At 50.7% G+C, this 26,145-nt stretch overlaps 2 protein-coding genes across 2 annotated transcripts in view; one reads left to right on the top strand and one right to left on the bottom strand.

Annotated features, from left to right (window-relative positions):
- LOC142249565 (haloacid dehalogenase-like hydrolase domain-containing 5) overlaps positions 1 to 3,886 on the top strand; it is a 60,078-nt gene extending 56,192 nt beyond the window's left edge. Inside the window, exon 8 of the mRNA XM_075321251.1 lies at positions 946 to 3,886. Coding sequence (XP_075177366.1) covers positions 946 to 1,354 — 409 coding nt within the window. The 3' untranslated portion in view covers positions 1,355 to 3,886. The remainder of the gene's footprint in view (positions 1 to 945) is intronic.
- A 2,712-nt stretch (positions 3,887 to 6,598) lies between these two features.
- The window catches only part of RAB43 (RAB43, member RAS oncogene family), a 26,991-nt gene continuing 7,444 nt past the window's right edge, over positions 6,599 to 26,145 (bottom strand). The window contains exons 2-3 of the mRNA XM_075321252.1: positions 11,412 to 11,595; positions 6,599 to 7,585 (exon numbers count right to left, since the gene is read on the bottom strand). Coding sequence (XP_075177367.1) covers positions 7,332 to 7,585; positions 11,412 to 11,595 — 438 coding nt within the window. The 3' untranslated portion in view covers positions 6,599 to 7,331. The remainder of the gene's footprint in view (positions 7,586 to 11,411; positions 11,596 to 26,145) is intronic.

Below are 26,145 nucleotides of genomic sequence, written 5' to 3'. Positions count from 1 at the left end.
GACGGCATTAATTTTAGCTCTCACTGTGAATCTGCTATATTCTTGACATATCTTGGTTACTTCTTTCCCTGGCGGTGTCCAGTGGGGGGCGCAATAATCTGTCATGAATACAAAGCACAGGGCGGCGCAGAAAACACTAAGTGCAAAGTTTCTTCATCCCAGCATCCAGCGTCTCCAGAGCCGGTAATGGATTCCTCCCATCTGGCACAATTTTCCTGTTCGCCGTTCTGTTTAAAGGGACTTGTGAGACAGCGGCTGTTTAGTAGCCAAAACAGTGGGTGGGTACACCGCCTCTGGTTGCTTTTGTGGCGGCAGCCTTGATTTTTGAGAGCCCCTGTGGCGGTTGCCCTGGTATTTGGGAGCCCCTGTGGCGGTTGCCCTGGTATTTGGGAGCCCCTGTGGCGGTTGCCCTGGTATTTGGGAGCTCCTGTGGCGGTTGCCCTGGTTTTTGGGAGCCCCTGTGGCGGGTGCCCTGGTATTTGGGAGCCCCTGTGGCGGTTGCCCTGGTTTATGGGAGCCCCTGTGGCAGTTGCCCTGGTTTATGGGAGCCCCTGTGGCAGTTGCCCTGGCTTATGGGAGCCCCTGTGGCGGTTGCCCTGGTTTATGGGAGCCCCTGTGGCGGTTGCCCCGGTATTTGGGAGCTCCTGTGGCGGTTGCCCCGGTATTTGGGAGCTCCTGTGGCAGTTGCCCTGGTTTATGGGAGCCCCTGTGGCGGTTGCCCCGGTATTTGGGAGCTCCTGTGGCGGTTGCCCCGGTATTTGGGAGCTCCTGTGGCGGTTGCCCCGGTATTTGGGAGCTCCTGTGGTGGTTGCCCTGGTTTTTGGGAGCTCCTGTGGCAGTTGCCCTGGCTTATGGGAGCCCCTTGGTGGCTTCTGGTTTTTGGCGAGATTGCTCTGGCGGTATGATATTAATGTGATAACTTATTTCCTCATTTCCATTCTGCAGGGACAATTTAATGACTGACATCTATGGTGCTAACCTCTACAACCGCTACCTCCAGAGCAGGAACTCCAGACAAGGCTCCACGACGTTGGTGCAGGCCGGCTCCGGCGCCCGGGTGGCCACTGTGCCTCAGGAGGAGGAGGCGGCAGCGTGGGAGAGTGAGCTCGACTTTCCCAGTGCTACTCGCTGCAAGTCCGTCCTTGTCTGCACCGGGATCTACAATCCTCATGCTGAAGTGCCGGCCGACCCCTCACAGTCCGTTACTGAAACAGTATTTCACGGTCATCGGGATTTCAGGATTGACCCGGCCTTGGTGGAGCCGGATCACATCGTTCCTGATGTCAATGCTGCTGTTGACCTGATCTTCCAGTTAGAAATCTTTGTGCCAAACAGTAATAAGCGGACAGCGTAGAGATCTCTACTGAACATCAGGATCTGACCCAGGAAACCTCACACCTCCTACATTTTCCTTTTCTGCACTTTACCAGACCCAACGCTTTTATCTTTTTCCTTTTTAAATCTTTTATTCTACTTTTTAATAATAATATTTGGACAAGTTTTAAAATGTATTTATATTCTTAACTGAGATAGTAAAGGCTGTACAATAAGAACGATACCCGAGCACTGGCTCCAGGTGCAAAGTAGTGGTTGAGCCGTCCTCCCTCACGCTGACCCTTCCTCCCTTGCGTTGACCCCTCCTCACTTGTGTCACTACCCCCCCTCGTGTTGACCCCCCCTCCCTTGCGTCAACCCTTGTACCTGTCGTGGACCCCTCTCTAACGTTCACTCCTCTCCCTCATGTCGACTCCCCTCCCTTGTGTTGTTGACCCTTCCTCCCGTGTCACCTCCTGTACCTTGCGTCGACTCCTCCCTCGTGTTGATTGCCTTCATCACTCATATTAATCCCCTTCCTCCCTCGTGTTGATTCCCTTCATCCTTCATGTTGCCCCCCTCCTCCCTCGTGTTGATCCCCCTTCCTCCTTCGTGTTGACCCCCCTTCCTCCTTCGTGTTGACCCCCTCTTCCCTCGTGTGGTTAACCCCTCTTCCCTCGCGTTGTTGACCCCCTCTTCCCTCGCGTTGTTGACCCCCTCTTCCCTCGCGTGGTTAACCCCTCTTCCCTCGCGTTGTTGACCCCCTCTTCCCTCGCGTGGTTAACCCCTCTTCCCTCGCGTTGTTGACCCCCTCTTCCCTCGCGTGGTTGACCCCCTCTTCCCTCGCGTGGTTAACCCCTCTTCCCTCGCGTTGTTGACCCCCTCTTCCCTCGCGCGGTTTACCCTTCTTCCCTTGCGTTGACCCCTCTTGTGTGCCTTGTACATGATTTGTGTTGTATCCAGTTCTATCCTCGGTGCCTCAGAGCTGGTTACAGGGATAAATCTCCTGGACCGGTGGCCGTGCAGCCTCCTGACATTATTCACATTCTCCCATTTTGATTCGGTGGAGCGGTGGTGACAGATCGGACGATTAATGATTGATGAATTCTTTGCTCTTGACCTATTGGAAAACCTTCATCTATAATCAATTCACGAGGAGCTGGAGCCCATAAAGAACTTGTTCTCCTCCTCTCGCCTCCCATATTTGTATACTGCGCTCCTTGAGAAAGCATCGGGCATTTCAGAAAATAACTCAGATATTTTAGGTACACGGGGAAGGCGTTTTATGTATTAACATTAACTTCTGTCGTGTGTATAGACAGTTACCACACGTGTGTATGTGTGTATGTATGTGTCTGTATATATATATGTGTATGTATGTATGTGTCTGTGTATATATATAATGTGTATGTGTGTATATGTCTGTGTATATATATAATGTGTGTGTGTGTGTGTGTGTGTGTGTGTGTGTGTGTGTGTGTGTGTGTGTGTGGTCTGATCTTGCAATGGGGTCACTCCCTTCGATCTGCCCACAATCTCCCTCCCCCTATGGCGCTGTTCACACTGTCTTTTTCCTGAAAAAGAGTGAGCTCTTGAGGATTTGGAGTTTTCAGTGTGCACCCCCCATAATGGCGGAAAAAGGAACAGATGGAAGGAAGTCACTTCACTGCCTGTTCAGACTACATCATTCTTGTACAAGGTGGACACTCCTGAGGTCAGATCCCGGGTCCTTGGTGACGTGGCACGTGGGCAATGTGCGGCCCGGAGCCCGGTGATCCTCCGGCCGCGCTTCTGATTAGTAGGACCATTGTGCGGACCTCACTCCATGGTGATGATCGCTGGCCAGACCTACTTATCCTGAGGCATCGCCAATGCCGGCAGGTAGGCCGAGGCACACAGGGCTCTGGGATGGCCGCCATGGACTACTGATGTGGCTGCTGGACCAAGAGGGTGCGGAGAAAAAAATGAACTCGTGAATGAATGAAGAGTATCTGCCAGTTACTGTATTTTTAGTTTTGATTGTAAATATTTTTTGCTCTGGTGCCAATGCACTGATGTCTGCACCCAATGCTGGAGTACGGCCGCGATGCAGATCCACCATTGCACTAATTACAGGACATAGTGCAGATATCTCCAGCGTGTATGATCTGCACGGTCACTGGAGGGCGGATAATCGGCCCATGTATCCATCGCTGTACGGTTATTTTATGCACAACCCCCGGTAGCCTCGGACTCTACAGCCTATAATAACCCGCTGCTGGATCTCGTTACTGTGTAGCCACCGAGCGGCTTCTGCTCCACACGATTTATCACATTGTAAGATACAGACTGAGGTTTCGCTGCAATATTTACTAATATTTTTTAGGACATTTTTCACTATTTTTAAGGGGCATTTTTAATGATACTGACCCGTCTTTCTCCTGCATTACTGACGGCGGCGAGGGCAGCGCCGGCCCGGCTGTGACTTGAATTCTTTGTTGCCTTGTTTGCCTTCATCATGGATTTTGATTATCTTGAGTCTGTTACAGAATATTTCTCCACACGGTTGTAATAAAAGTGTCTTATTATACAATTGTTTGTGATCTCAGATTCTTTTTTTCCAAGCGTAAATAAATATTTCTCCTAAAAGTTAGTCATACCCAGAGATGGGTACAGAGACCTCCCGCGCGCTCCTGACCGATGATGCGGTGTAGAAAAGGCCGGGGCTGCTCGAATCCAATCCATTCCTGCCCAATTAAGAGGAGTCTCTTTCAGCGATATCTAAGAACAGCGCACACTCCTCTTCTGCTGAAATCACAGCCGGCTGAGCAGATCATTTACATGCATCAGGGACAGGGGGGATCTGAGGAGCACCGGACCACCCACACTAAACTCTGTAGACACCATCAGACCAGTGCAATTGTGCTAGATCACTGCATTATTTGTAATATTAGTCTAGAAAGGGAGAGATCCAAGTCCAGTTCAATAGAAGTGCAGGATGTCTGTGTCTGACTGCACAACAAATGAGCAAATGTCTTCCTATAAAGCAGGGGTGCACATTTTTTGGCTTAAGGGCCACATTGTCCTATCGATTCAAAGTGCTGCAAACAAACCTAAAGGAACACTTACATGAATACATGACCAGAAACGCTGTCAGTACAGGAACACATCACCAGAACTATTATCAGTACAGCAATACATCAGGTTTAGTACAGTGATCGAATGCAGTTTCAGGTCCATCCCATATACACTTAAATCGTGTGAACATGGAACCCCAGTATGTCCTTATCAGTCATCCTCAGACTGCCGACCATACAGGAACCACAGTACTGCTGGGAATTAGTATCACAAATAATACACCCAGGTACCTTTTTATAGGTGACATTCTCTTGATTGGAGGCATTCAAATCCCTTTCGTCTCCATCTAGTACAGACGCCATGAAGAAATTTCATGCTCACAGCTAGTCTCTGCAGACCTCCCTCTTCTCACTTTGACACTGTGCCCTTAATAAAGGTATCATCATACTTTCCATAAATAAAGATGTCTCCCATGCTGCGCCCCTGAATAAATTGCCCATCACAAAACAACCCCTCCACCGTTATGTCCCCCTCACTCACTGCCCCGCTCAATAATGTCCCCTCAAAAATCACATGCAAATTTCCCCCACATTGACCGTCTTCATAATGCCCCACCCCCTCTGGTTGCCTTATAATGTGCTCTCATAGTAACACTAAATAGGAGGGGTGGGGGAGATTAATCACCTTCACCTCCTCCGTGGAGCACTATTTCCAGACGTGTCCAGTGACAGCAGCGTGAGGAAGTCGGCATCTTGGTGCTGTCCGTCGGGGCGGGGGGTGACAAGCGCTTGTCCCTCTGTTCTGCCCTGTCCCAGTGCAAAAGTCCTCAACTGTTTTCATGTCTGAAGGAACATATGAAGACGAGACCCGGAGCCTCTGCGTTCTCCCCGGGCCACGATCCATCCTGCGGTGGCCGCTATAAAGCGTCATCCAGACAAGCGCATGGTTGGGTTTATCACACCAAGATGTTGGCTCATATTTTCATCGGTGTTTGGCGACTTTCTTCGTTTTCTCCATCAGTGACTATCTCATGTGCTAGAAAAAAAAAAAAATATAAAAGGGAATCTGTCAGCAGGATGTTGCTTCCCCATCTGAGAGCAGCATAATGTAGGGGCAGAAACCCTGATTCCAGTGATGTCACTTACTGAGCTGTCTGCTGCAGATCTAGCAGTTATACATGACTATGCTGGACTACTTGCAGCAATCAAGTAGTCCTGTAATGATAATCTCCTGATTAAACAGTGATTTTATCTAAACTGCACTTAGCAGCCCAGTAAGTGACATCGCTGGAATCAGGATCTCTGCCCCTCATCATGCTGCTCTCAGATTAAAGGGCAAAAACTTGCTGACAGATTCCCTTTAAGGCCAGGTGCCGACTGCCATAAAATTGTGCAGAGCACTGTGATCAGAGTGTGTCATACCCATGTGACCAGAAGGGGTGAGGCCTCAGCCAACAAAAATGTTGCTTCCCGATATCAGCTATGTTGGCTGAGGCCCCGCCCCTTCTGGTCACATGGGTATGACATCAGCACAGGTCCTTCTAGTCAGTTAAATGATTCTATAATAGAATTAGCATAAATAACAACAGGGGGAAGAACAGGAGCCAGGGGGGCGGGGAATCACTATCCAAACCCACCCCAGCTATCAAAAAGCTGCTCATTTTACAAACTTTGTCAACTCTGATGTATAGGTTTTGAAACACAAGCAAGTAAAGTTATGTATAGAATCAGCATGATAGCCCCAGTATAGCACTGGCTTTAGGTTATATAGGAAAATCCTGGGGATTGGTGCGCTTTAAAAAATGAGGCCCAACCACCAGTGACAAGGCGTATCCCTTTGTTGGCTATTTTTCTGATTATACTGACTAGTTGGCTTGCACCTGTTCACACTTTTCTTTATTCTTAGAGGTGCTGGTCAATATGTTGATATTAATTAGCACCAAATCCTGCACTTTATACTGGAGCTTTTCAGCCTGGGTATGGGCTACAACAAAGGGATACGCCTTGTCGCTGGCTGCTGGGCCACGAACTGGCAATTTGTGCACCAAATAACATTAATAAATACCTATTTATGATCATTGGAATACCTCGTCACCATGGAAACGCTCGGCTCCAGCGTGAAGTCATTTTCTGATCACATTTGGAGGGTTAAATACGGTTTTTAAAAAAAAAAAAAACATCAGAATTTTTGTAATTAAAAATGCCCAGATAAAAACCAAGTCACCATCAAATATTTATAATTATTTTTTATTTCAAATTTGCTGATAAATATAAATCTATTTAAGAAAAGAAATAAAAACTTCTGAGAAATATTCCAAAAATCTTCTGAAATGTTCCATTGTCTTTCCAGGATTGCACATTATTCCCAGTCTTGAAATGTTCTGTGGTTTATAAAAATTGCGGAATGACTTCATGTGATAAGAGGCGACAGATCCGGCTACAAATATTAAGAAAATAGATTTTTTTTCAAGTTTTAAAACACTTTAGAAAAAACATTTGCAAAAACGCGAGCGGCGTCTCGTGCGGATTTTGTGGCTTTTTGCCACAATGTAGAATTACTTAATAGTATTAAAAACAAATAAACAAAAACAAACAAACATGGAGGATCCTCTATGGTTCTGAATCAGCAGCGGCCCATAGACTACAAGGCATCCGGTGCGGGCAACACACAAGTCTCGAACAAACAAACAATCCGGTGGAAACCAGTTCCACCACTTTTTCGGCTTTGTCCCCATCCCCCACTTCATTGTCATCTGCTTCGTTTACACAAGTTTGGGTACTAACAAAAAAAAAGACAAAAAAACTGCAAATATCTGGCTGCGTGCTGCCAATATGGAGCGACAGGAGGCGACGCTCCACACCGGGCAGGTCACACGGCGCCGATCACACTAATCGCAGGTAATTTCACCAAATTATCTACCGAACAGATATTAGAGGGAAAAAGGCAAAAAAGCAGTGACATCAACAAGCGCAGCTCCAGGAGTCTCCGGCCGCCATGTCTTTGCTGTCGAGTTTTATGCTGTCGGTGGCTTTCTCGCTGAAGACAGGGCCGCCGTGCCGCATCATCAGCTCAGAGGCCATCTTCACAAACGCTTCCTCCACGTTACTGGAATCCTTGGCAGAGGTTTCAAATGTGGTGAGGTCGTAATGTTTGGCCAGAGCTTCCGCCTCTCCTGGCTGGACCTCCCGGAACTCGTGCATGTCCGACTTGTTTCCTGTGGAGACAGTGAGGGGTTAACATATTAACCATCTGCTAGGTCCAGAATCTCTATTCACCGAGACCGGGGGCTCCAGGACTCCAACATGGGGCTGGAGAGCACCCAGGAGGACAGGCTGCAGAGTCACTGGCCATTCCTCACTAACCGGTGACTAATCTGATCCATGTATGGTCACATCTACAGCAGCCATTGCTCTACTGCAGATAAATGCACCGACGCAACCAGAGACATAAAACGTCATCACTCAGGAATCAAGTGTGCAGCCAACCACGTCAGTGACACCCGGACAGCGAGCGCAGGACACGGAGTCTGCAGCGCAGTGTGAGGGGACCAATGCTGTCACTGCCGAGTGTATAACCACTCACCCATGATAGTGACCATAAAGCTACGTGTGCCCCTCCTGTCCGTCCGCTCTACTAAGCAGCCGGTATTTTACCTCAGGATTTGGCCGGTATTTTACCTCAGGATTTGGCCGGTATTTTACCTCAGGATTTGGCCGGTATTTTACCTCAGGATTTGGCCGGTATTTTACCTCAGGATTTGGCCGGTATTTTACCTCAGGATTTGGCCGGTATTTTACCTCAGGATTTGGCCGGTATTTTACCTCAGGATTTGGCCGGTATTTTACCTCAGGATTTGTAGCCTATACCAGGAGGGGAGGGGATTACTGCGTGTCCTTGAAAGACACTCAGCTCACACTCGCAGCACAGCGTGAGCAGAGTGTCATTATGACTGGGGTCTGATTGTGCGATCAGACCACAGCTGCGGGGGGAGGGCTGGCGCTGCAGAGGAGTGGGAGGGATTTATCTCCCTATCTCCTCCATTGCCAGCAATTGCGACTCTTGTACTGCACTCGCTTTACACTAGTGTAATGCGAGTGCAGTGCAATTTTTCTCTCGCCCCATAGACTTGAATGGGTGCGAGTGATACAGGATCACATTACACTTGCAGCATGCTACGACTGTTTTCTCGGTCCGATTAGGGCTGAGCAAATAATCGCTCATGGGATCGGGCCATAGAGTACTATTGGTCCAAGTGGAATGCGATTTTTTATCGCATTCCACTTGCTCCGTTTTTCTCACCGTGTGTGCTAGGCCTAATACGTCTCCTCTGATTGTAGCCAAAACCAGGAGAGGAACAATTACTGAGGTAAAAAAAAAAACTCACCGAATACTGAATGTGTGAACTGGGCCTAATTTCGCCTATCCTTGAGGTATCGACCAGTGGGCCCAGCACCGATCAGCGGAATGGAGCAGCTGTGCCCACACTCCATCATGGAGCCGGTCATTCCCAATGGACTGCCAGAAAATGCCGCGCACAGCTCCGGGCAGCCCCAGAGGGAGCAACCAAGTGAACAGCAACTATTCTAAAATGGAGATACATTAGCGGGTCCTAGTGGTCGGACGCTCAGGAGAGGAAATCCCTAGACAACCCCTGGAATGCTAAAGGAACCTTTCTAAAGGCAGATTAGATGAGCCGATAACTGGGAACTGAGCGCTGGACAGGACCTCTCCGTCCAGATGATTGGGGCCCTGGTTGGTGACGGGAACAGTAATTACGGGTGTGAGCAGAATTCGTCCGGTGTAACCAGGGGAATCTGCCAATAACTAATTAGAATATCCTCTGCGCGCAGGACAAATGTCCGATCATCCTGCGCGCAGAATCCTGCTCCACCGTCTGCACCCATTCAATGCCACTGCCAGTCCTCAGCAGCATAAACCTGCCCATGAGTCAGTGCAGCCGCCATGATAAAGTCTAGTGAATCATAACTGTAGAGATACCAATTATATATATATATATTTTTTTTCTATTTAATTTTTCGAGACCCAGCATTTTCTTCCCCCATTGATACAGTGGCTTCACATATGATTTTTTTCTGCGCAGGTTTTAGTAAAGAAAGGAGAAAAAATAAATCACAGGGAAAGGGAAAGAAGAAGCCAGAAATAACGATAGGAAGAAAATCCAAAGTGCAAAGACGAAAATTGTCCCAGTCACAAGGAAACACAATCTGGGCCTAAATAAAGCTGTGGGAAAGAACATGGAGAACAATGGCCGCTCCTTCCAGAAACAGTATCAGGTATTCCAGCTCTGCCCACTGAGGTAAACAGGGACACGCAGCAATACCCGGCACAGCCACGGGCAAGAGGGGCGCTGTGTGAGGGGCAAAAGATGAGCCGACACCAACTATCCTTCCCGTTAACCATTCGCTGGCCACATTCAGCAGTAGGAGCCCCCACATAGCCCCCCATACACAGTATGAGCCTCCACATAGCCTCCTATACACAGCATTAGCCCCCCCCATACACAGCATGAGCCTCCACATAGCCTCCTATATACAGTATGAGCCTCCACATAGCCTCCTATACACAGCATTAGCCCCCCCCATACACAGCATGAGCCTCCACAAAGCCTCCTATACACAGCATTAGCCCCCCCATACACAGCATGAGCCTCCACATAGCCCCCCCATACACAGCATTAGCCCCCCCCCCCATACACAGTATGAGCCTCCACATAGCCTCCTATATACAGTATGAGCCCCACATAGCCCCCCATACACAGCATGAGCCTCCACATAGCCCCCCCATACACAGCATTAGCCCCCCCCATACACAGTATGAGCCTCCACATAGCCTCCTATATACAGCATGAGCCCCCACATAGCCCCCTATACTACACAGCATGAGCCCCCACATAGCCCCCTATACTACACAGCATGAGCCCCCACATAGCCCCCTATACTACACAGCATGAGCCCCCACATAGCCCCCTATACTACACAGCATGAGCCCCCACATAGCCCCCTATACTACACAGCATGAGCCCCCACATAGCCCCCTATACTACACAGCATGAGCCCCCACATAGCCCCCTATACTACACAGCATGAGCCCCCACATAGCCCCCTGTACTACACAGCATGAGCCCCCACATAGCCCCCTGTACTACACAGCATGAGCCCCCACATAGCCCCCTGTACTACACAGCATGAGCCCCCACATAGCCCCCTATACTACACAGCATGAGCCCCCACATAGCCCCCTATACTACACAGCATGAGCCCCCACATAGCCCCCTATACTACACAGCATGAGCCCCCACATAGCCCCCTATACTACACAGCATGTGCCCCCACATAGCCCCCTATACTACACAGTATGAGCCCCCACATAGCCCCCTATACTACACAGTATGAGCCCCCACATAGCCCCCTATACTACACAGCATGAGCCCCCACATAGCCCCCTATACTACACAGCATGAGCCCCCACATAGCCCCCTATACTACACAGTATGAGCCCCCACATAGCCCCCTATACTACACAGCATGAGCCCCCACATAGCCCCCTATACTACACAGCATGAGCCCCCACATAGCCCCCTATACTACACAGTATGAGCCTCCTATATACATTAAAACAAGACCCCGAGCATCGTAGTGTTCACTCGTCATTAGCGTCCATCAACCCCAATAGCGGTCAAGTTGTTGGTCCTTCCAATCCTCCACCCCCCACATACCAGCAAAGTAAGATGAAGCCACATAACTCAGTGATTGGCTGCAGCAATGTCGAAATGTCAGCAGCTCACATCACCGCTGCAGCTAATCAATGAGCTCAGAAATTAGATACAGCAGTGATAAGAGCAGCTCACATGCCATCACCGCTGCAGCCAAACCTCTGAGACGCCTGCAGCAGCAGCAGCGGGGAGGAATTGTGGACCTGGCAGGGGTGAGCACTGCTTGATTTCCTGATTTCACCTGCGCCCAGGAGGAGCAGACCCCCGCGCTGCACTGTCCCCTATACAGACCCCACACATGACGCACCGATGAGCAGCTGCACGATGTTGGAGCCGGCGTACTTCCGGACGTCTTCTATCCAGCGAGGAACAGATTCAAACGACTTCTTCTTGGTGATGTCAAACGCGATGATGGCGCCATTGGCGCTTCTGTAATAACTCTGCGTTATGGTCCGAAAGCGTTCCTGCCCGGCCGTGTCCCAGATCTGCAGCTGTAGAGAAGAAACGGAAATCACATAAGGGGGGTCCATGTATGTCACACGGGGGATGGGGGGGGGGCAAAAATATCCGACAGTATAAAGTATAAAGGGAATCTGTCAGCAGGATTTCCCCCCATCTGAGAGCAGCACAAAGTAGAGACAGAGCCCTTTATTCCAGCGATGTGTCACTTACTGAGCTGTCTGTTGTCTCCATGGAGAGGGATAATTTGAAAGGGCGCACAACACAGCGAGGGGCAGAGGAATATATGCAGGGGGGCAGTGTGTGTGAGGGGGATATTATGGACAGGGGCAGTGTGTGTGTGTGTGTGTGTGTGTGGGGGGGGGGGGGGATATTATAGACAGGGGCAGTGTGTGTGGTGGGGGGGATATTATAGACAGAGGCAGTGTGTGTGGTGGGGGGATATTATAGACAGAGGCAGTGTGTGTGGTGGGGGGGATATTATAGACAGGGCCAGTGTGTGTGTGTGGGGGATATTATAGACAGGGCCAGTGTGTGTGTGTGGGAGATATTATAGACGGGCAGTGTGTGTGTGTGTGTGTGTGAGATATTATAGACGGGCAGTGTGTGTGTGTGTGTGTGAGATATTATAGACGGGCAGTCTGTGTGGGGAGGGATATTATTGACAGGGGCAGTGTGTGTGTGTGTGGGGATATTATAGACAGGGGCAGTCTGTGTGGGGAGGGATATTATAGACAGGGGCAGTGTGTGTGTGTGGGGATATTATAGACAGGGGCAGTGTGTGTGTGTGGGGATATTATAGACAGGGGCAGTGTGTGTGTGTGGGGATATTATAGACAGGGGCAGTGTGTGTGTGTTGGGATATTATAGACAGGGGCAGTGTGTGTGTGTTGGGATATTATAGACAGGGGCAGTGTGTGTGTGGGGGATATTATAGACAGGGGCAGTGTGTGTGTGTGTGTGTGGGTATTATAGACAGGGGCAGTGTGTGTGTGTGTGTATTATAGACAGGGGCAGTGTGTGTGTGTGTGTGTGTGTGTGTATTATAGACAGGGGCAGTGTGTGTGTGGGGGGTATTATAGACACGGGCAGTGTGTGTGTGTGTGGGGGATATTATAGACAGGGGCAGTGTGTGTGTGTGTGTGTGTGGGGGGGATATTATAGACAGGGGCAGTGTGTGTGTGGGGGATATTATAGACAGGGGCAGTGTGTGTGTGTGGGGGATATTATAGACAGGGGCAGTGTGTGTGTGGGGGATATTATAGACAGGGGCAGTGTGTGTGTGTGTGTGGGGGATATTATAGACAGGGGCAGTGTGTGTGTGTGTGGGGGATATTATAGACAGGGGCAGTGTGTGTGTGTGTGTGTGTGTGTGTGTGTGTGTGTATTATAGACAGGGGCAGTGTGTGTGTGTGTGTGTGTGTGTGTGTGTGTGTGTGTGTGTGTGTGTGTATTATAGACAGGGGCAGTGTGTAGGGGGGATATTATAGACAGGGGCAGTGTGTGTGTGTGGGGGATATTATAGACAGGGGCAGTGTGTGTGTGTGGGGATATTATAGACAGGGGCAGTGTGTGTGTGGGGGATATTATAGACAGGGGCAGTGTGTGTGTGTGGGGGATATTATAGACAGGGGCAGTGTGTGTGTGGGGGATATTATAGACAGGGGCAGTGTGTGTGTGTGTGTGGGGGATATTATAGACAGGGGCAGTGTGTGTGTGTGGGGGATATTATAGACAGGGGCAGTGTGCGTGTGTGGGGGATATTATAGACAGGGGCAGTGTGTGTGTGTGGGGGATATTATAGACCGGGGCAGTGTGTGTGGGGGGGGGATATTATAGACAGGGGCAGTGTGTGTGTGTGGGGGATATTATAGACCGGGGCAGTGTGTGTGGGGGGGGGATATTATAGACAGGGGCAGTGTGTGTGTGTGGGGGATATTATAGACAGGGGCAGTGTGTGTGTGTGTGTGGGGGATATTATAGACAGGGGCAGTGTGTGTGTGTGGGGGATATTATAGACAGGGGCAGTGTGTGTGTGTGTGTGGGGGATATTATAGACAGGGGCAGTGTGTGTGTGTGTGTGGGGGATATTATAGACCGGGGCAGTGTGTGTGTGTGTGGGGGATATTATAGACCGGGGCAGTGTGTGTGTGTGTGTGGGAGGGATATTATAGACAGGGGCAGTGTGTGGTGGGGATATTATAGACAGGGGCAGTGTGTGGTGGGGATATTATAGACAGGGGCAGTGTGTGTGGGGGGGATATTATAGACAGGGGCAGTGTGTGTGTGGGGGATATTATAGACAGGGGCAGTGTGTGTGTGTGTGTGTGTATTATAGACAGGGGCAGTGTGTGTGTGTATTATAGACAGGGGCAGTGTGTGTGTGGGGGGTATTATAGACACGGGCAGTGTGTGTGGGGGGATATTATAGAGAGGGGCAGTGTGTAGGGGGGATATTATAGACAGGGGCAGTGTGTAGGGGGGATATTATAGACAGGGGCAGTGTGTGTGTGTGTTGGGGATATTAAAGACAGAGGCAGTGTGTGTGTGTGTGGGGGATATTATAGACAGGGGCAGTGTGTGTGTGGGGGATATTATAGACAGGGGCAGTGTGTGTGTGGGGGGTATTATAGACACGGGCAGTGTGTGTGGGGGATATTATAGACAGGGGCAGTGTGTGTGTGTGGGGGATATTATAGACAGGGGCAGTGTGTGCGTGTGGGGGATATTATAGACAGGGGCAGTGTGTGTGTGGGGGGGATATTATAGACAGGGGCAGTGTGTGTGTGTGGGGGGGATATTATAGACAGGGGCAGTGTGTGTGTGTGGGGGATATTATAGACAGGGGCAGTGTGTGTGTATGGGGGATATTATAGACAGGGGCAGTGTGTGTGTGTGTGTGTGTATTATAGACAGGGGCAGTGTGTGTGTGGGGGGTATTATAGACACGGGCAGTGTGTGTGTGGGGGGGATATTATAGACAGGGGCAGTGTGTAGGGGGGATATTATAGACAGGGGCAGTGTGTAGGGGGGATATTATAGACAGGGGCAGTGTGTGTGTGTGTGTGGGGGATATTATAGACAGGGGCAGTGTGTGTGTGTGGGGGGGATATTATAGACAGGGGCAGTGTGTGTGTGTGTGGGGGATATTATAGACAGGGGCAGTGTGTGTGTGGGGGATATTATAGACAGGGGCAGTGTGTGTGTGGGGGATATTATAGACAGGGGCAGTGTGTGTGTGGGGGATATTATAGACAGGGGCAGTGTGTGTGTGGGGGATATTATAGACAGGGGCAGTGTGTGTGGGGGGGATATTATAGACAGGGGCAGTGTGTGTGTGTGGGGGATAATATAGACAGGGGCAGTGTGTGTGTGTGGGGGATAATATAGACAGGGGCAGTGTGTGTGTGTGGGGGATATTATAGACAAGGGCAGTGTGTGTGTGTGTGTGGGATATTATAGACAGGGGCAGTGTGTGTGTGTGTGGGGGATATTATAGACAGGGGCAGTGTGTGGTGGGGATATTATAGACAGGGGCAGTGTGTGTGTGTGGGGGATATTATAGACAGGGGCAGTGTGTGTGTGGGGGGGATATTATAGACAGGGGCAGTGTGTGTGGGGGGGTATTATAGACAGGGGCAGTGTGTGTGGGGGGGTATTATAGACACGGGCAGTGTGTGTGGGGGGATATTATAGACAGGGGCAGTGTGTGTGGGGGATATTATAGACAGGGGCAGTGTGTGTGTGTGGGGGATATTATAGACAGGGGCAGTGTGTGTGTGTGGGGGATATTATAGACAGGGGCAGTGTGTGTGTGTGGGGGATATTATAGACAGGGGCAGTGTGTGTGTGTGGGGGATATTATAGACAGGGGCAGTGTGTGTGTGTGGGGGATATTATAGACAGGGGCAGTGTGTGTGTGTGTGGGGGATATTATAGACAGGGGCAGTGTGTGTGTGGGGGGGATATTATAGACAGGGGCAGTGTGTGTGTGTGGGGGATATTATAGACAGGGGCAGTGTGTGTGTGTGGGGGATATTATAGACAGGGGCAGTGTGTGTGTGTGGGGGATATTATAGACAGGGGCAGTGTGTGTGTGTGGGGGATATTATAGACAGGGGCAGTGTGTGTGTGGGGGGGATATTATAGACAGGGGCAGTGTGTGTGTGGGGGGGATATTATAGACAGGGGCAGTGTGTGTGTGTGTGTGTGTATTATAGACAGGGGCAGTGTGTGTGTGTGTGTGTGTGTGTATTATAGACAGGGGCAGTGTGTGTGTGGGGGGTATTATAGACACGGGCAGTGTGTGTGTGTGTGGGGGATATTATAGACAGGGGCAATGTGTGTGTGGGGGGGATATTATAGACAGGGGCAGTGTGTGTGTGTGTGTATTATAGACAGGGGCAGTGTGTGTGTGGGGGGTATTATAGACACGGGCAGTGTGTGTGTGTGTGGGGGATATTATAGACAGGGGCAATGTGTGTGTGGGGGGGATATTATAGACAGGGGCAGTGTGTGTGTGGGGGATATTATAGACAGGGGCAGTGTGCGTGTGTGGGGGATATTATAGACAGGGGCAGTGTGTGTGTGTGTGGGATATTATAGACAGGGGCAGTGTGTGTGTGTGTGGGGGATATTATATACAGGGGCAGTGTGTGTGTGTGTGGGGGATATTATATACAGGGGCAGTGTGTGTGTGTGTGGGGGATATTATAGACAGGGGCAGTGTGTGTGTGTGTGGGGGATATTATAGACAGGGGCAGTGTGTGTGTGTGTGGGGGATATTATAGACAGGGGCAGTGTGTGTGTGTGTGGGGGATATTATAGACAGGGGCAGTGTGTGTGTGTGTGGGGGATATTATAGACAGGGGCAGTGTGTGTGTGTGTGTGTGTGTATTATAGACAGGGGCAGTGTGTGTGTGTGTGTGTGTGTGTATTATAGACAGGGGCAGTGTGTAGGGGGATATTATAGACAGGGGCAGTGTGTGTGTGTGTGTGTGTGTGTGTGTGTGTGTGTGTGTGTATTATAGACAGGGGCAGTGTGTGTGTGTGTGTATTATAGACAGGGGCAGTGTGTAGGGGGGATATTATAGACAGGGGCAGTGTGTGTGTGTGGGGGATATTATAGACAGGGGCAGTGTGTGTGTGGGGGATATTATAGACAGGGGCAGTGTGTGTGTGTGGGGGATATTATAGACAGGGGCAGTGTGTGTGTGTGGGGGATATTATAGACAGGGGCAGTGTGTGTGTGTGGGGGATATTATAGACAGGGGCAGTGTGTGTGTGTGGGGGATATTATAGACAGGGGCAGTGTGTGTGTGTGGGGGATATTATAGACAGGGGCAGTGTGTGTGTGTGTGGGGGATATTATAGACAGGGGCAGTGTGCGTGTGTGGGGGATATTATAGACAGGGGCAGTGTGTGTGTGTGGGGGATATTATAGACAGGGGCAGTGTGTGTGTGTGGGGGATATTATAGACAGGGGCAGTGTGTGTGTGTGGGGATATTATAGACAGGGGCAGTGTGTGTGTGTGTGGGGATATTATAGACCGGGGCAGTGTGTGTGGGGGGGGGATATTATAGACAGGGGCAGTGTGTGTGTGTGGGGGATATTATAGACAGGGGCAGTGTGTGTGTGTGTGTGTGTGTGGGGGATATTATAGACAGGGGCAGTGTGTGTGTGTGTGTGGGATATTATAGACCGGGGCAGTGTGTGTGTGTGGGGGATATTATAGACCGGGGCAGTGTGTGTGTGGGGGGGATATTATAGACAGGGGCAGTGTGTGTGTGGGGGGGGTATTATAGACACGGGCAGTGTGTGTGTGGGGGGGATATTATAGACAGGGGCAGTGTGTGGTGGGGATATTATAGACAGGGGCAGTGTGTGGTGGGGATATTATAGACAGGGGCAGTGTGTGTGGGGGGGATATTATAGACAGGGGCAGTGTGTGTGTGTGTGTGTGTGTGTGTATTATAGACAGGGGCAGTGTGTGTGTGTATTATAGACAGGGGCAGTGTGTGTGTGGGGGGTATTATAGACACGGGCAGTGTGTGTGGGGGATATTATAGACAGGGGCAGTGTGTAGGGGGGATATTATAGACAGAGGCAGTGTGTGTGTGTGGGGGGGATATTATAGACAGGGGCAGTGTGTGTGTGGGGGATATTATAGACAGGGGCAGTGTGTGTGTGGGGGGGTATTATAGACACGGGCAGTGTGTGTGTGGGGGGTATTATAGACACGGGCAGTGTGTGTGGGGGGGATATTATAGACAGGTGCAGTGTGTGTGGGGGATATTATAGACAGGGGCAGTGTGTGTGTGTGGGGGATATTATAGACAGGGGCAGTGTGTGTGTGTGGGGGATATTATAGACAGGGGCAGTGTGTGTGTGGGGGGGATATTATAGACAGGGGCAGTGTGTGTGGGGGGGTTATTATAGACACGGGCAGTGTGTGTGGGGGGGATATTATAGACAGGGGCAGTGTGTGTGGGGGATATTATAGACAGGGGCAGTGTGTGTGTGTGGGGGATATTATAGACAGGGGCAGTGTGTGTGTGGGGGGGATATTATAGACAGGGGCAGTGTGTGTGTGGGGGATATTATAGACAGGGGCAGTGTGTGTGTGTGGGGGATATTATAGACAGGGGCAGTGTGTGTGTGTGGGGGATATTATAGACAGGGGCAGTGTGTGTGTGTGGGGGATATTATAGACAGGGGCAGTGTGTGTGTGTGGGGGATATTATAGACAGGGGCAGTGTGTGTGTGTGGGGGATATTATAGACAGGGGCAGTGTGTGTGTGTGGGGGATATTATAGACAGGGGCAGTGTGTGTGTGTGTGGGATATTATAGACAGGGGCAGTGTGTGGTGGGGGATATTATAGACAGGGGCAGTGTGTGTGTGTGGGGGATATTATAGACAGGGGCAGTGTGTGTGTGTGGGGGATATTATAGACAGGGGCAGTGTGTGTGTGGGGGGGATATTATAGACAGGGGCAGTGTGTGTGGGGGGGTATTATAGACACGGGCAGTGTGTGTGGGGGGGATATTATAGACAGGGGCAGTGTGTGTGGGGGATATTATAGACAGGGGCAGTGTGTGTGTGGGGGGGATATTATAGACAGGGGCAGTGTGTGTGTGGGGGGGATATTATAGACAGGGGCAGTGTGTGTGTGGGGGATATTATAGACAGGGGCAGTGTGTGTGTGGGGGATATTATAGACAGGGGCAGTGTGTGTGTGGGGGATATTATAGACAGGGGCAGTGTGTGTGGGGGGGATATTATAGACAGGGGCAGTGTGTGTGGGGGGGATATTATAGACAGGGGCAGTGTGTGTGTGTGGGGGATATTATAGACAGGGGCAGTGTGTGTGTGGGGGGGATATTATAGACAGGGGCAGTGTGTGTGTGGGGGATATTATAGACAGGGGCAGTGTGTGTGTGGGGGATATTATAGACAGGGGCAGTGTGTGTGTGGGGGATATTATAGACAGGGGCAGTGTGTGTGGGGGATATTATAGACAGGGGCAGTGTGTGTGTGTGGGGGATATTATAGACAGGGGCAGTGTGTGTGTGTGGGGGATATTATAGACAGGGGCAGTGTGTGTGTGTGGGGGATATTATAGACAGGGGCAGTGTGTGTGTGTGGGGGATATTATAGACAGGGGCAGTGTGTGTGTGTGGGGGATATTATAGACAGGGGCAGTGTGTGTGTGTGGGGGATATTATAGACAGGGGCAGTGTGTGTGTGGGGGGGATATTATAGACAGGGGCAGTGTGTGTGTGTGGGGGATATTATAGACAGGGGCAGTGTGTGTGTGTGGGGGATATTATAGACAGGGGCAGTGTGTGTGTGGGGGATATTATAGACAGGGGCAGTGTGTGTGTGGGGGGGATATTATAGACAGGGGCAGTGTGTGTGTGTGTATTATAGACAGGGGCAGTGTGTGTGTGTGTGTGTGTATTATAGACAGGGGCAGTGTGTGTGTGGGGGGTATTATAGACACGGGCAGTGTGTGTGTGTGTGGGGGATATTATAGACAGGGGCAATGTGTGTGTGGGGGGGATATTATAGACAGGGGCAGTGTGTGTGTGTGGGGGATATTATAGACAGGGGCAGTGTGTGTGTGTGGGGGATATTATAGACAGGGGCAGTGTGTGTGTGTGTATTATAGACAGGGGCAGTGTGTGTGTGTGTGTGTGTGTGTATTATAGACAGGGGCAGTGTGTGTGTGGGGGGTATTATAGACACGGGCAGTGTGTGTGTGTGTGGGGGATATTATAGACAGGGGCAATGTGTGTGTGGGGGGGATATTATAGACAGGGGCAGTGTGTGTGTGTGTGGGGGATATTATAGACAGGGGCAGTGTGCGTGTGTGGGGGATATTATAGACAGGGGCAGTGTGTGTGTGTGTGGGGGATATTATAGACAGGGGCAGTGTGTGTGTGTGTGGGGGATATTATAGACAGGGGCAGTGTGTGTGTGTGTGGGGGATATTATAGACAGGGGCAGTGTGTGTGTGTGTGGGGGATATTATAGACAGGGGCAGTGTGTGTGTGTGTGTGTGGGGGATATTATAGACAGGGGCAGTGTGTGTGTGTGTGGGGGATATTATAGACAGGGGCAGTGTGTGTGTGTGTGGGGGATATTATAGACAGGGGCAGTGTGTGTGTGTGTGGGGGATATTATAGACAGGGGCAGTGTGTGTGTGTGTGGGGGATATTATAGACAGGGGCAGTGTGTGTGTGTGTGGGGGATATTATAGACAGGGGCAGTGTGTGTGTGTGTGGGGGATATTATAGACAGGGGCAGTGTGTGTGTGTGTGTGTGTGTGTGTGTGTGTGTATTATAGACAGGGGCAGTGTGTAGGGGGGATATTATAGACAGGGGCAGTGTGTGTGTGTGTGTGTGTGTGTATTATAGACAGGGGCAGTGTGTGTGTGTGTGTGTGTGTGTGTGTGTGTGTGTGTGTGTGTGTGTGTGTGTGTGTGTGTGTGTGTGTGTATTATAGACAGGGGCAGTGTGTAGGGGGGATATTATAGACAGGGGCAGTGTGTGTGTGTGGGATATTATAGACAGGGGCAGTGTGTGTGTGTGGGGGATATTATAGACAGGGGCAGTGTGTGTGTGTGGGGGATATTATAGACAGGGGCAGTGTGTGTGTGTGTGGGGGATATTATAGACAGGGGCAGTGTGCGTGTGTGGGGGATATTATAGACAGGGGCAGTGTGTGTGTGTGGGGGATATTATAGACAGGGGCAGTGTGTGTGTGTGGGGGATATTATAGACAGGGGCAGTGTGTGTGTGTGGGGGATATTATAGACAGGGGCAGTGTGTGTGTGTGGGGGATATTATAGACAGGGGCAGTGTGTGTGTGTGGGGATATTATAGACAGGGGCAGTGTGTGTGTGTGGGGATATTATAGACCGGGGCAGTGTGTGTGGGGGGGGATATTATAGACAGGGGCAGTGTGTGTGTGGGGGGATATTATAGACAGGGGCAGTGTGTGTGTGGGGGGGATATTATAGACAGGGGCAGTGTGTGTGTGTGTGTGTGGGGGATATTATAGACAGGGGCAGTGTGTGTGTGTGTGTGGGATATTATAGACCGGGGCAGTGTGTGTGTGTGGGGGATATTATAGACCGGGGCAGTGTGTGTGTGTGTGGGGGGGATATTATAGACAGGGGCAGTGTGTGTGTGGGGGGGATATTATAGACAGGGGCAGTGTGTGGTGGGGATATTATAGACAGGGGCAGTGTGTGTGGGGGGGATATTATAGACAGGGGCAGTGTGTGTGGGGGGGATATTATAGACAGGGGCAGTGTGTGTGTGTGTGTGTGTGTGTGTGTGTATTATAGACAGGGGCAGTGTGTGTGTGTATTATAGACAGGGGCAGTGTGTGTGTGGGGGGTATTATAGACACGGGCAGTGTGTGTGGGGGGGATATTATAGAGAGGGGCAGTGTGTAGGGGGGATATTATAGACAGGGGCAGTGTGTAGGGGGGATATTATAGACAGAGGCAGTGTGTGTGTGTGTGGGGGATATTATAGACAGGGGCAGTGTGTGTGTGGGGGATATTATAGACAGGGGCAGTGTGTGTGTGGGGGGGGTATTATAGACACGGGCAGTGTGTGTGTGGGGGGTATTATAGACACGGGCAGTGTGTGTGTGGGGGATATTATAGACCGGGGCAGTGTGTGTGTGTGTGTGGGGGGGATATTATAGACAGGGGCAGTGTGTGTGTGGGGGGGATATTATAGACAGGGGCAGTGTGTGGTGGGGATATTATAGACAGGGGCAGTGTGTGTGGGGGGGATATTATAGACAGGGGCAGTGTGTGTGTGTGTGTGTGTATTATAGACAGGGGCAGTGTGTGTGTATTATAGACAGGGGCAGTGTGTGTGTGGGGGGTATTATAGACACGGGCAGTGTGTGTGGGGGGGATATTATAGAGAGGGGCAGTGTGTAGGGGGGATATTATAGACAGGGGCAGTGTGTAGGGGGGATATTATAGACAGAGGCAGTGTGTGTGTGTGTGGGGGATATTATAGACAGGGGCAGTGTGTGTGTGGGGGATATTATAGACAGGGGCAGTGTGTGTGTGGGGGGGTATTATAGACACGGGCAGTGTGTGTGTGGGGGGTATTATAGACACGGGCAGTGTGTGTGTGGGGGATATTATAGACAGGTGCAGTGTGTGTGGGGGATATTATAGACAGGGGCAGTGTGTGTGTGTGGGGGATATTATAGACAGGGGCAGTGTGTGTGTGTGGGGGATATTATAGACAGGGGCAGTGTGTGTGTGGGGGGGATATTATAGACAGGGGCAGTGTGTGTGTGTGGGGGGATATTATAGACAGGGGCAGTGTGTGTGTGTGGGGGGATATTATAGACAGGGGCAGTGTGTGTGTGTGGGGGATATTATAGACAGGGGCAGTGTGTGTGTGTGGGGGATATTATAGACAGGGGCAGTGTGTGTGTGTGGGGGATATTATAGACAGGGGCAGTGTGTGTGTGTGGGGGATATTATAGACAGGGGCAGTGTGTGTGTGTGTGGGATATTATAGACAGGGGCAGTGTGTGGTGGGGGATATTATAGACAGGGGCAGTGTGTGTGTGTGGGGGGGATATTATAGACAGGGGCAGTGTGTGTGTGTGGGGGGGATATTATAGACAGGGGCAGTGTGTGTGTGTGGGGGGGATATTATAGACAGGGGCAGTGTGTGTGGGGGGGTATTATAGACACGGGCAGTGTGTGTGGGGGGGATATTATAGACAGGGGCAGTGTGTGTGGGGGATATTATAGACAGGGGCAGTGTGTGTGTGTGGGGGATATTATAGACAGGGGCAGTGTGTGTGGGGGATATTATAGACAGGGGCAGTGTGTGTGTGTGGGGGATATTATAGACAGGGGCAGTGTGTGTGTGTGGGGGATATTATAGACAGGGGCAGTGTGTGTGTGTGTGGGGGATATTATAGACAGGGGCAGTGTGTGTGTGTGGGGGATATTATAGACAGGGGCAGTGTGTGTGTGTGGGGGATATTATAGACAGGGGCAGTGTGTGTGTGTGGGGGATATTATAGACAGGGGCAGTGTGTGTGTGTGGGGGATATTATAGACAGGGGCAGTGTGTGTGTGTGGGGGATATTATAGACAGGGGCAGTGTGTGTGTGGGGGGGATATTATAGACAGGGGCAGTGTGTGTGTGTGTGGGATATTATAGACAGGGGCAGTGTGTGTGTGGGGGGGATATTATAGACAGGGGCAGTGTGTGTGGGGGGATATTATAGACAGGGGCAGTGTGTGTGTGTGTGTGTGTGTATTATAGACAGGGGCAGTGTGTGTGTGGGGGGTATTATAGACACGGGCAGTGTGTGTGTGGGGGGGATATTATAGACAGGGGCAGTGTGTAGGGGGGATATTATAGACAGGGGCAGTGTGTGTGTGTGTGTGGGGGATATTATAGACAGGGGCAGTGTGTGTGTGTGGGGGGGATATTATAGACAGGGGCAGTGTGTGTGTGTGTGGGGGATATTATAGACAGGGGCAGTGTGTGTGTGGGGGATATTATAGACAGGGCCAGTGTGTGTGTGGGGGGTATTATAGACACGGGCAGTGTGTGTGGGGGGGATATTATAGACAGGGGCAGTGTGTGGGGGATATTATAGACAGGGGCAGTGTGTGGGGGATATTATAGACAGGGGCAGTGTGTGTGTGGGGGGGATATTATAGACAGGGGCAGTGTGTGTGTGTGGGGGATAATATAGACAGGGGCAGTGTGTGTGTGTGGGGGATATTATAGACAGGGGCAGTGTGTGTGTGTGGGGGATATTATAGACAAGGGCAGTGTGTGTGTGTGTGGGATATTATAGACAGGGGCAGTGTGTGTGTGTGTGGGGGATATTATAGACAGGGGCAGTGTGTGGTGGGGATATTATAGACAGGGGCAGTGTGTGTGTGTGGGGGATATTATAGACAGGGGCAGTGTGTGTGTGTGGGGGATATTATAGACAGGGGCAGTGTGTGTGTGGGGGGGATATTATAGACAGGGGCAGTGTGTGTGGGGGGGGTATTATAGACACGGGCAGTGTGTGTGTGGGGGATATTATAGACAGGGGCAGTGTGTGTGTGGGGGATATTATAGACAGGGGCAGTGTGTGTGTGTGGGGGATATTATAGACAGGGGCAGTGTGTCTGTGTGGGGGATATTATAGACAGGGGCAGTGTGTGTGTGTGGGGGATATTATAGACAGGGGCAGTGTGTGTGTGTGGGGGATATTATAGACAGGGGCAGTGTGTGTGTGTGGGGGATATTATAGACAGGGGCAGTGTGTGTGTGGGGGGGATATTATAGACAGGGGCAGTGTGTGTGTGTGGGGGATATTATAGACAGGGGCAGTGTGTGTGTGTGGGGGATATTATAGACAGGGGCAGTGTGTGTGTGTGGGGGATATTATAGACAGGGGCAGTGTGTGTGTGTGGGGGATATTATAGACAGGGGCAGTGTGTGTGGGGGGGATATTATAGACAGGGGCAGTGTGTGTGTGTGGGGGATATTATAGACAGGGGCAGTGTGTGTGTGTGGGGGATATTATAGACAGGGGCAGTGTGTGTGGGGGGGATATTATAGACAGGGGCAGTGTGTGTGTGTGTGTGTGTGTGTGTGTGTATTATAGACAGGGGCAGTGTGTGTGGGGGGGATATTATAGACAGGGGCAGTGTGTGTGTGTGGGGGGGATATTATAGACAGGGGCAGTGTGTGTGTGTGTGTGTGTGGGGGATATTATAGACAGGGGCAGTGTGTGTGTGGGGGATATTATAGACAGGGGCAGTGTGTGTGTGGGGGGTATTATAGACACGGGCATTGTGTGTGGGGGGGATATTATAGACACGGGCAGTGTGTGTGGGGGGGATATTATAGACAGGGGCAGTGTGTGTGGGGGATAATATAGACAGGGGCAGTGTGTGTGTTGGATATTATAGACAGGGGCAGTGTGTGTGGGGGATATTATAGACAGGGGCAGTGTGTGTGGGGGATATTATAGACAGGGGCAGTGTGTGTGTGTGTGGGGGGGATATTATAGACAGGGGCAGTGTGTGTGTGGGGGGGATATTATAGACAGGGGCAGTGTGTGTGTGGGGGGGATATTATAGACAGGGGCAGTGTGTGTGGGGGGGATATTATAGACAGGGGCAGTGTGTGTGTGTGGGTGGGATATTATAGACAGGGGCAGTGTGTGTGTGTGGGGGATATTATAGACAGGGGCAGTGTGTGTGTGTGGGGGATATTATAGACAGGGGCAGTGTGTGTGTGTGGGGGATATTATAGACAGGGGCAGTGTGTGTGTGGGGGATATTATAGACAGGGGCAGTGTGTGTGTGGGGGGTATTATAGACACGGGCAGTGTGTGTGGGGGGGATATTATAGACAGGGACAGTGTGTGTGGGGGATATTATAGACAGGGGCAGTGTGTGTGTTGGATATTATAGACAGGGGCAGTGTGTGTGTTGGATATTATAGACAGGGGCAGTGTGTGTGGGGGATATTATAGACAGGGGCAGTGTGTGTGTGTGTGGGGGATATTATAGACAGGGGTAGTGTGTGTGTGGGGGGGATATTATAGACAGGGGCAGTGTGTGTGTGTGTGGGGGGGATATTATAGACAGGGGCAGTGTGTGTGTGGGGGGGATATTATAGACAGGGGCAGTGTGTGTGTGTGGGGGATATTATAGACAGGGGCAGTGTGTGTGTGTGGGGGATATTATAGACAGGGGCAGTGTGTGTGGGGGGGATATTATAGACAGGGGCAGTGTGTGTGTGTGGGTGGGATATTATAGACAGGGGCAGTGTGTGTGTGTGGGGGATATTATAGACAGGGGCAGTGTGTGTGTGTGGGGGATATTATAGACAGGGGCAGTGTGTGTGTGTGGGGGATATTATAGACAGGGGCAGTGTGTGTGTGTGGGGGATATTATAGACAGGGGCAGTGTGTGTGTGTGGGGGATATTATAGACAGGGGCAGTGTGTGTGTGTGGGGGATATTATAGACAGGGGCAGTGTGTGTGTGTGGGGGATATTAT

The sequence above is a fragment of the Anomaloglossus baeobatrachus genome, chromosome 8, assembly GCF_048569485.1.
Source record: "Anomaloglossus baeobatrachus isolate aAnoBae1 chromosome 8, aAnoBae1.hap1, whole genome shotgun sequence".
NCBI lineage: Eukaryota > Metazoa > Chordata > Amphibia > Anura > Aromobatidae > Anomaloglossus > Anomaloglossus baeobatrachus.
This window is presented reverse-complemented; position numbering and strand designations above follow the sequence as displayed.